Genomic DNA, 12,181 nt, shown 5'->3' with positions numbered 1-12,181 from the left:
CGAGCGTATCACTAGCCCAGTAGTCAGCACTTCGGTGTTGACATGGATATCAATTATGTGGTCATTTTTATAAATTTCCTGTTTACATCACTTTGAATTTTTCGAAAAACTAAGGATTTTCTTGTCCCTGAGATAGATTACCTTAGCCATATTTGACACAATTGTTTGCAATTTTTGATCCTCAATGGTCTTAACCTTGTACTTGTTTAGCTTTCTAACTATTTTGATATGAGCGTCACTGATGAGTCTTATGTAGTCGAAACGCGCGTGCGGCGTACTAAATTATAATCCTGGTACTTTTGATAACTATTCACACCATTGGGTCGATGCCGTTGCTGGTGGACGTTTCATCCCTGAGGGCATCGCCAGTCCAGTAGTCAGCACTTCGGTGATGACATGAATATCAATTGTGTGGTCATTTTTTTCAAATTTCCTGTTTACAAAACTTTGAATTTTTCGAAAAACTAAGGATTTTCTTGTCCCAGAGATAGATTACCTAAGCCGTATTTGGCACAATTGTTTGCAATTTTTGATCCTCAATGCTCTTCAACTTTGTATTGTTTGGCTTTATAACTATTTTGCTATGAGCGTCATTGATGAGTCTTATGTAGACGAAACGCGCGTCTTGCGTACTAAATTATAATCCTGGTACTTTTGATGACTATATCAGACTACAATTTGTAATGCTACCGTGTATTAAAAGATATGCGAATCAAACATGCGGCGTGTTTGCATTGCACTGCACTCTACAATGTTTGCAACGGGAATGTTCACATTTTTATTTGTAATCAGCGTGTTTATTTTGGTATGTAAATGGAAACTCACCTTGTTCTGAACATTGATACCAATTCCATTATCAATAAGAAAACGAGATATTTCTGTACGATTTCCATTCGCAGCACTTTGTAGTGCAGTCTCACCATCCTTGATAAAAAAAGGTATTTTATAAGTCTTCTGTGAGGTCAGTCCTCGCTAGAGAAGTTTTATCGGTACGGTATTGAATTTTCGATTTTTGTGGATATTGTCCATTCTATTGATACAGCATCTGCATTTTATATAATCTTTGGGAAATGTGTTCCATATTAACACAACTAATACTGAAACATCTATGTGTTTAAATTAAAACTAAAAAGTAGTACTTGTTTTTAAGACATAAGAACTACTAAAGCGGATCGAGTAGCAGAGTATACAAATATTATACAGTTATGGCCCATAAAAAAGGTAAATATCAATAACTGTCAACAAGAAAGTTATGTTATTGATAATTTGGATATGCATCGCTTCTAAGGGACCATAATTGTTTTATTATACCAAACATACAATGGATTGGCCTTTTTTAAAAGCATGTACCTTATTTTACAGTATCAGACACAAACTAGACCTTCAAAGATACATTTATATATCTTAGAATTTATCGTATACACGTGATATACAACAAAGTTGGAATTTTTTTTTAAAGAAAAGGACCGTTGATAAGATATATCATCAGCAATAATTGCATGCCCAAAGGCTTGCTTTGTCATTACTTAATGGCCTTCCCATAAAGCGAAAATTGACATTTTGTTTCCTCACGTTTATGACGTCATTTTACAAACGTAAAGATAACTCGTGTACATATCATGAAATGCAAAAAAGTATTCGTCGGTGATTGATCGGGTTATTCACTGATGGTGTAAATTGTAAGAGTTAATTATCCTTCCTTGCAATTATTCAATGTCACGTCTTACCAAATATGATTGTTTATAAGGGGACGAAGTCCTTTATTAAAGTAGAAAAATCAACAAAAGAAAAATCGGTAAATTGTCCCAAAATGGGAACTCAATGATTACCTTAAAATCGTTAACTTTTTTCGGGTCACTTTCTTATTCCCCCAATTGCGCGGAGATCTACTTCCTTCTTTCGGTTTCGTTTGTCATGAGACTTTGAGGGAAATATATCAGTCCAGTAAAATACAGGAAAGAATACAATAACAATTTCATTTCTAATTAAGTTTTTTTAGGAAAAAAAACCGTTACCTGATGATAGTGTTTCTTTGTTTACATTAATTATGACGTCACAACTAAAATTCCTACTATCAGAACAAAATCGGAAACGTTACGGTATTTTAATTTTTTCACAGATTTATAACTTAAAATATGTTTGAATTAAAAAAAAATACATTCTTCGTCCCCTTTCACAGGTAATGCCTGCCTCATATTACTATGTGTAAGGTAAAATAAAATGATTTATTTACTTTGCAAACAATATTGATAAACAATCAGACTTGTAAGCTATTCACGATATCATCGAACACAAGTAGCTCCAATCGCATCCAATATAAAACATGTTATCATAATAATTCCTTAATTATCTTTATCTAGTTAATGTTTGACTAAATATTTTAGGTCATTGTGTATATAGTTGTTGTGCAGCGGCTCATTATTTAAGGCTTTCTCTATAAAATTAAGAATGAAATGTTCTTTATCTTTACATCTAACGCTTGAGTAGATACATAAATGCTGTCTCAGCCTGTCTGCATCTATATCTATGCTATTTAAATAAAGGATGACTCAAATATGGTTAAGTAACTGATACATATATCATGACTAAAATTGTAACATACCTCCTTATTTAAATATTGGTTCAGACATCGTTAAAATAAAATGTGATGTAGACCTGGTTTAACAGCTGTTTAAAACGAAACTGGTTTGATAATTGTTTAAAATAGTATTATCATGATTATGTTGACTCATGATAACATCACATGCATCATCAGGCATCAACGTCATAACAACAATATGTTTTAAAGCCAAGTTTGTGCACGAAAGTTGAAGACGTGATATTTTGTGACATCCGGTGTAGTAGAATTACTTTTCTCTCTCTTTTCCTTGTCTGAATTTTTCATGTTTTATAGGAGGTTTACAGTTGGTATCAGGTTTGAGACATACAAGCCAAAATAGCATTTAAGACATTGACATGTGTCTGATTATTGGTTGATTTGATTTTTCATTCACTAACCTTTTGAAGTATGTTGACATCAATACCAGCGTCGATAAGCATCTTTACAGTTTCTGTTCTACCGTATAATACAGCAATGTGAAGTGCACTATTTCCATTCTAGATAAGAAAAAAACACATTTAAGCACTAAATTGAATAATAACTGAGGCAACTAAACTAACATTCAAATAAAGTAGGTTGACACTAAGTTTATAACAAAACCAATCAAACATGCACATTATTTCAATCTGCATGTTTGTTTCTTTATATGATACAACGTATCACCCATTTAAATTGACCAAAAAAATATATAGACTTAACATTGAAATGACGTTAGACATAACTAGTTTGTATAATCATTGTCTTTGTGATATCTGAGAATACTTGAATAAAAACACAATCGACAGTTAAACAAAGTTTGGTAAACACCACAATCCAATTTTAAATAAAGAATATATTAGATAAATATGTAGGACTCAAACTGTGATTGGGACGCTAAAGTACCATGCTCACACAGAAGTGCGATTTTATACGGTAATATGCAATTTCTCCTTAGGCTTAAGTCCAATAGTCCGCGAAAGTATAGACGTAATAAACGTAGTTGGATTGTTACTTTAATTCAAATTGAATTATACAAACAAAAAATTAACGCTCCGGAAAATGAATTACAAATATTGAGTAACAACTTTTAAATAAACCAGTATCCAACGACTTAAATAATCAAAACCTAGCTAACCCTAATTTATCGTCTGAAACAAATTTGTTTGTTTTATGCTGGAAAAAGGACTTTTATTCTGTTGTCAACCGTTTTACTATTAAGATACAAAATAGTATTGAATTTCGCATAAACATCCTGTACCTTGCTTTTATTGGAAGCGAACGAATACATTAAATTCAGTGTTTGCGTTGCACTTTACTTTGCAGTCCCCGTTTAAATTTTGTCACTGTTATTGAAAAGTAACGTCGTTTAATACAGGTACATTATTTTCAAGCGTAAATTATAAATTGTGGACTAAAACAGTTTGTTCATTGTAGGAAATTAAACATGTATTTGTACTCGCTACAAACAAGGGTGAAGCATGGCGAACACCGCCGTTTCTCGCACTTACCTTTATTAAGTGGTCTTACCTCTAAATTTAGATACAATTTAGCCTACCGGTAAATCATGAAGCCTTTCACATCCTGTGTTATACCTTAGCATACTAGCTTTTGCAAGCAGACTTGTTTTTAACATCCATGTACTAAATGTTTTAGCCCTTAAACATTACCCTATTGTTTAATCGCACTTTAGCTTGCTACACGATAGTACTGTAGCGAACAAACAACCATCACACTTTAGCGTGAGATACAATGATGCTCGTATTTTAGCGTAGACCATCGCACTTTAGCGTGACTTTCGCTTTTAGAGTATAACCGCACTTTAGAGTCCTACAGTTATTATGGGGAATCATCCAGAAATTTGAAATCTAGATTTACGAATTGATGATAGATTTGTTAATTGGTTGAAGCAAATTGTTGTTCTATCTTGGCCGGACATACACTTCATTATCAGAAACATCCGGGACTTAAGGTGGTCGAGTGGTCCAGTGTGTCGGGCATAGATGAAGGCGATTTGGTACCACGATACATCTGTAGTATGAGTTCGAAACCCGGCAAAAGAAGAATAAAAAAAGCAAAATTTACAAATCTAACATTGCTGGATGGATATTTAGACGAATTTTATTGTACAAAATGTGTTTTCGGCCTTTAATCACCAACAATGGTGATCCGATGGATAAAATGTGTCGTTTTTGTGACTTCATCCTGCAGTAATTTGTAAGATACATTACGTTAGATAATATATAATTTAATGTGTTACGACGCCACACACCAGGAACGCTCAAAACCAAACATTTGAAATCCGAGGATGTATAAGTACCGAAACCTTTGACGAGCTATATGTTAAAAAAAAAAAATAGCCAAATTCATCTTAAGTCCACTTTGCCAGAATACCTAACATCGTTCGTGACCAAGCTAAATTCATCAAATGTGCTAGTTAATTCAATATTTATATATGTATGTGTGCATCAGAAACACACATTTGATTATGTTTAAAACCAGTATGAATATACAGGTATAGACTTGATTTTATATGTGCAGATACAATATCACAATTAAATCTCAAGACAAAAGCAATAGCTAAATAAATCGGCCAGCCTTTCACAAAGGCTTAAGAAATGCTAACAATGTTCATGCAAGTCATAAAACATATATTAACCATACCAGTAAATGTACTTAGTTTATATGTTTTTCTGAAATCTGAGTTCATTTTAAATTTGAAACAGTTTAATGCAAATCTGTTTACGTCTTTGATCTATTTAATTATTGAGGGTCGCGACTTTTTTCCCCTTTGTGACCAAAGGACATGAAGATGTTTTCAAATATTGTTAACAATCAGACACATTTATTAACTGAATATCAAAGTTGTATACAATTAACAAAATACTGTTATAATTAAAAAAAATATTTGAATTAAGGGACAATAACTCCTAGACTAGTAGGTTGATATTTAAAAGTAATAAATTGTTTTAAAGGTGACTATCTGAATTTAACCTGAATTGAAAAGAGTAATCCCATAACTAATCCCATAAAACATGACAGCAATAAACCAAAGTACCGAACAACCTGCTAATCTGTAAGATCAATATAAGGCGATTTGAATTTTTTTTATTTAAAATATGACTATCTCGATTCAGCCTCAACTGAAAATGTTAGCTTTTTTCACCTATCTATTAAATCCATAAAAATGTCAACAATACACCAAACTATCAAACAACCAGAGATTCTGTAAGATTAATATATAATGGAAATATCTGTAGATTTAATGAAAATCTAAGTTGTTTTAAAAGAGTAATAAGATAATTTAAAGATGACTATTTATCTGAATTTAGCCTAAACTGAAAATTTTACCTTTATTTTTACCTATCAATTAAATCCATAATCTTGACAGCAATACATCAGACTATCAAACAACCTGGTTATTTTCCGGGTCAAAAAACAATCGATATTTCTATAGATTATATGAAAGTCCAAGTTGATTAAAAAAAATATTTAAAGGGGTAGAGCCAATTTGCCGGCAATTTGTTTCATTCGATAAGATAGGTAAAATCATGTTTTAAAAAGCCCGATAGATGCTAATTATAGTACATGAACATACGTCACATCATCTATTTTCATACCTTGAACAGGTATTCCTACAAAAACAAGGCCAAGACTATTGATTTTTTAATATTGATTTTAATTAAATTATTTATTTACATCCTTTATGCAAGGTGCCATACCACGTAATTTGTCAAAGAGCCAAATAATATCGAACACATTCAAATCGTGATTTTCTCATTCTGGATATATGTATATCTGAATTTGTCGTCTATAAGACAACATAAGATAATACATGTATATATTTTAATCGGAGAACATCTTACATTAGTTGGTCATAGATTACCCTGTGTTACTACATGTAGCACATGTTATATTGTCTTTTCTGTCATTTTAACAAATTCGTTTTGATACAGATGCAACAGCTTCTTGATGTTTTACCTACAATCACGATTTGTAGTGTAACTGATTTGTTCTGTTTTGTTGTTTTATTTTCTGATAACTTAGGTACCGGTGTAGGGACGGTGGTAAACATGTCAGTATTAGTATCTATACAGTTTGTGAATTGGCGACAAAATTGTTGTTGGCTGCATTTGTTACATATAATACTATGTTCAAAAAAGGTTTCAAAAATGATTTTTGTTGTTTTGAAACTTGTATACAATGGCCTTATTTTAAGTTATGTGTATATTACACCCGCAACATGTAGGCTTCATTTCTATAGAATTAATTCTCGTGTTATTGGTTATGTACAGGCACCTACATCAGTTTGATGGCAGTTGTCCCTATAATTTATGTAATAAATGTAAACACATGAATGAGAGTAAGTCAAGAGTATGTTAGTCATAGGATTGCACACAATAAGCGATACATTATTTTTTCTTTGATACATGTAAAATGATATACTAGTAAACTATAAAGTCAAATGAAACAGAATGACACTTTGAATTAAGCAAACATGCGAAAAATATAGACACATTAAAATTTAATATAACACCAAAAAAAATTTAATTATTCTGAGCGAGATTCGAACCCTTTCTTCAAAACCATCAATTATTAGTAGTTTTGTGCTCTACTGATGCAGCTACCGCAATACTTATCATTATATCTCTTATTAAGAAGCTATATCAGCACAATTTATCGGTGTTACCATTTTTTCTTCAAAAAGTTGTTTTTATGTAATAAGGACACACTAAACCAATTTCATTTTTGAGGTAAAAAGTAGTATGAATAACAACAGTCATAAAAAGCATAACTTTTTGTTGGTTTGAAATGTCCTTTTAGGGGGATTCCCTGTTTTTTCCAACTAAAAACACCCGAAAATCTGCATATCGGACTTTCATCCCTTTTGAGAGTTAAATTTACTATTGATTACACATATCATAATATATGTAAATCGATATATTGATTAAAAAGCATTTTCATTTTTTTGTTTTTATATTAAATACCTCTTTAAAAAAGTGACTGTCTGAAATTATTTAAATCTGAAATTTTTAACTTTTGTATTCTTTAATCTTTAAAAATTGACAGATATGAACCAAGCTACCAATTTGTTAAGACCATGTTCCTGGTGTTTTTTTTGTGCCTGCAAACCGATAACAATTAATAAAATTGATAACAAAAATTTTCCAAAAAAAAAAAGTTCTGACCAATCCACTATACACATTAAAAGAAAATCTCGCCCATATAGATATTTTTACAAAAAAGGTGCTTGCGCCGCCCCAATTTGAACTGGTCCACCTTTCTAATATTGAACGGTCCCTGAATGGATAAAACGAGAAAAAGCTGACAAGAATCCTTAGATTGTTTTTGCAATTTAGAAATGAACATAGTTGGTATACGTATTTAGACAATATACGTATAGTGTCTTGAAACATAAAATTTATTTGTACAAGGCTTAGAAACGGGGGAGATGCGAAGTTTTACCGATCATTTCCCCTATTCAATGCCGAATACAAATAAATTTCATATTTCAAGACGCTATAAGTATATTGTTTTAATACTGAAATCGATAAAAAAAAAAAAAAAATATGTAACAAATATTATTATAAAAAAGTTTGGAATTTCCCTCTTAGGGTACCTCCCTTTGAGCGTAGTCCAGGCGGTAAGACATTGACATTTTAAGGAATTAGAAAGGGGAAAAAAACTAAATTAATAATATTTAATAAACATGGTATATAAATTACCAATTTGAAGATATAACAAGTTTAAATTCATAAAAGTTTGACCTTTGTTACTACGCGTTGTCATGTTTGTGACGGGACGATGTTGATGAAATACAATAGATCCGATAAGTAGGCGGGGTTTACATGTTGGTTGAGGTCATTGACGTATAAAGCTAACGTTTATACGTATAGCTTTATCTGTATAGTAAAATAGATGATTGCAGTATCAACAACATTGTAAGTACAGTTTTACTCCTAACAACAAATATACTAGCCTTATTTCTCGTATTAAAGATGAGCTAAACAAATCGACAGGGAATTTGTATATGTCCCGACTGCTAATGATATCATTCTGATTGTTTGATGTAAATTTACAATAAGGTTCTGCAAAACTAATTCACAAATATTTCAACTGACTCAATTTTCGGGAAAACGACATCTGACATCTCGTCAGACGCATATAATTTGTCAAGGGTCAATTTTAGTTCACCAAGAGTTTGTAATAAGAATCTGAAATTCAATGTGCTTTGAATATTGCAGCCGGTATTGAAGAAACATTAGCTTGCACATGTTTAAATTTCGTAAAACAATTGAGTTGAGACAAATTAAGGTATCATAATAAGCTGACAAGATTGAGACCAATGCTTAGTTCAACATTAAACATACAAATACCACTTAAAATATATAATGGATACATCTAAACACGCAGAAGTTTCAAATTGATGTTAGTTTAAGATGTTTTAATAAAAATTAAATAGGAGCATTTAATCTAGACATCTTAGTACAGAAATGGCAAGTCTTGTGTTGTCATTTTTTGAATAATGGTAATCAATATCAATAACAGCCGAAGCTGTACCCCAAAACGATATCTTATCCACATCCGTTGAATTTAATGCTTGAGATTATACAGAAATGAGCATTTTTATAAGGTGATAAAACTAGTCTAAAATGCAATATATAGTTTCTTTATTATATAAAAGGGTTTGAAAAACTGAGTGGAATATCTAACAAAAAACAATCAAACAGACAAATAAAAAGTGTAGTTTTACCAGGTTCAATCGAAAATTTTCTACATTTGAAATCGCCCGTACCAAGTAAGGAACATATCAGTTGTTGTCCAATCGTTTGATGTGTTTTATCATTTGATTTTGCCATTTGATTAGGGACTTTACGATTTGAATTTTCCTCGGAGTTCGGTATTTTTGTGATTTTACTTTTTATACTAGCTACGTAACTCACAGAGTGTTGATGGTTTACATTTGCTCCTTCCTTTAAACATTGCTGTATTGTCTCCCGGTGTCCCATTTGAGCAGCTTTAAGTAGATCCTGTATAACAAAAACCAACAGTTCGTGTGTACATATGTGTATTATAACTATAATTATGATTATGAATAGAAAAATAAGAAATAATAATAAAAGTTGAGAGCGACTTTTTTTTTATTATACATCCCGTCGTTGTGTTATTCTATTAAAATATGTGCTTGGTCCTAGTATATTTGCGTCCTCTCCTTTTTCGTTTTGAAAAATCAAAAACAAAAAACAAAAAAAACCGAAAGAGTTTTCATTTTTCGTTTTTGATTTCTCAATAACCAAAATGAAAAACAAAAGAGTTTTCGTTTTTCATTTTGGATTTCTCAAAAATCAAAATGGAAAACAGAAATGTTTTTAATTTTCATTTTTGAATTTTCCAAAACCAAAGTGAATATCTCGAGTATTATTGTTTTTCGTTTTTAATTGCTCTAAACAAGAAAAGAATCGACGTACGCATTCAATTTTTGCATTCTGCTCTATTTATTTTCCGTTTTACGTTATTCATTGTTTTCTATAGTACAACATAAAATTATTATATTTAAATATAAAATGAATCACAAATTTAAATAATACAATGAAATTTCATATAAAGATTGTAAAAATACGATTGATTACAAAAGCACATTAGCAAGGGATGTTACTTCTTGTCTGAGAAGAATACTGGCCCTATCGTTCGACCATGGGCCCCATTTACCCCAATGTAGTAACAGCCCTGTAAGAATTGGTGACCATGGTCCATCTGCCAGTATTGTACAAACATTCATTGTGGTTTGTCTAACATCAATTGATAGAAAATTAAATTTCTGCAAGTTCAAATTTTAAACCGGGATCAGCATTTAATCATTTTGTTATTAATTCATGAGCCTATTTGGTATGAGTTTTGCTATTTCGTGAAGGCTATATAGTGACCTATACTAGAAGTTGTGGATGGAGTTTTTTTTAAGGAATAGGGAATATCGGAGAAAAGATACAAATAAAAGAGACAATGGACAAAAAAAAAAAAAAAGAATAATGAGGTGTCAAAATATAAATAGAATAATTGGCAAAAAGTTTAAAGAATACAGAAAACTTGACGACAACATTAAAGAGTATATAGCTAAAAATGGCCTTCAATTTAAAGAATACTGAAACAAAAAACCCCACTTCCAGACCATCATACTGTTGCATAGAGCAACGATAGTTTCTCTCTGGTAGATTATTATTGGTTATCATATTTTTTTCTTTATTTCAATGCCTATCAATTAAAACGTGAGCTTTTGTAATTTGTCAGCTTAACTTAACTTAATGGTTACTTAACTTCTTTTGCTTCCATGTTACAAAATTGAAAAAAAAGCTTTATTAAAAAACTCATCATATTAGATACGCATTGCGTCCGAAGCATTTTTCAAGTAATATATTTATCCGGAGGGTCGAACGGGGAAAACAACAGTACATTTCACCTGTTGGTACTTTAGCGGCACTATTGCTTTCGTTTTCTTGTACGTGTTTTGTTTTATTTACGTCAGGTTAGACTTTTCATTTTCAACACCTGTCTATCCCCCGCCTTTCCCCGTGCAAACTATATTTATTTTATAATGGTTGTCCCTTTATCTTAAACAATTATGAATAAACAAAAATATATTACTAAAGCTACCGACGACCATTACAGAACTATAAACAAACCAATAATCTCCAGTATTACTCCTCCACACACACCCAGGACTCAGTTGGTGTTAAATCAGTTCATAAGAACCGAGTTGTCTTTTCTTTACCTGACCCCACATAAAATAGAATTGATAAAATTGTTTTCTTCGGTATAAATGATTGATAAATTTTGTTTTTCGTTCATTTTCATGCCCCACCTACGATAGTAGAGAGGCATAACGTTTTCTGGTATGAGCGTCTGTTCGTTTATCTGTCTGTCCGTTCGTCTGTCTCGCTTCAGGTTAATTTTTTTTAGAACATGGAAGTTTTGATGAAGTTGAAGTCCAATCAACTTGAAACTTAGAACGTATGATCCCTATGATATAATCTTTCTGATTTTGATTTCAATTAGAGCTCTGAGCCAATTTCACTGTCCACTGCACATAGACAATGATAGTGTGAGTGGGGAATCAATGTACTATGGACACATTCTTGATGGTATATTTTGTTCTTATTTGTGCTGTAACACAGCTGTCCAATGTTAAGGAGTGGATTAAGCATTCACAAACATGATTAAACCTGTATCAAACTGCGTATGTCTGCCCCAAGTCAGGAGCATGTAGTCCAGTGGTTGTCGGTTTTTTTCTGTCTGTCATATTTGATTTTCTAAAACTATTGTGTTATAATTTAAGATTAGGCATTTATTTGTCTCAATTAAGGAAGGTTATACGGTTTCTTAATATAATTGCTTATATTCACTGTATTTGAACTTTGGGGAATAGTTGACTCATTGGCAAATACACCGCATTTCCTTATTAAAAAGTTAGGGATGGTGGTTAGGTGAAATTGAATTTCTTCGAAGTTCTAATGTTTTCCATCCAGGTCACCCAGTTCGATCTGTTTTTTTTTCTTATGTTTTTGCTGTGCCCTATGATTTGTGTTAAGAGCCAATCAGAGCTAAAGGCCT

At 31.7% G+C, this 12,181-nt stretch overlaps 1 protein-coding gene across 1 annotated transcript in view; it reads right to left on the bottom strand.

Moving 5' to 3' along the window:
• The window catches only part of LOC134694477 (ankycorbin-like), a 36,282-nt gene extending 29,632 nt beyond the window's left edge, over positions 1-6,650 (bottom strand). The window contains exons 1-3 of the mRNA XM_063555487.1: positions 6,561-6,650; positions 2,998-3,096; positions 826-924 (exon numbers count right to left, since the gene is read on the bottom strand). Coding sequence (XP_063411557.1) covers positions 826-924; positions 2,998-3,096; positions 6,561-6,650 — 288 coding nt within the window. The remainder of the gene's footprint in view (positions 1-825; positions 925-2,997; positions 3,097-6,560) is intronic.
• Between the last annotated feature and the right edge of the window lie 5,531 nt (positions 6,651-12,181).

The sequence above is a fragment of the Mytilus trossulus genome, chromosome 13 (genome assembly GCF_036588685.1).
Source record: "Mytilus trossulus isolate FHL-02 chromosome 13, PNRI_Mtr1.1.1.hap1, whole genome shotgun sequence".
Taxonomy (NCBI): domain Eukaryota; kingdom Metazoa; phylum Mollusca; class Bivalvia; order Mytilida; family Mytilidae; genus Mytilus; species Mytilus trossulus.
Note: the sequence above shows the minus strand (reverse complement) of the source record. Positions and strands in the feature narration are given on the sequence as shown.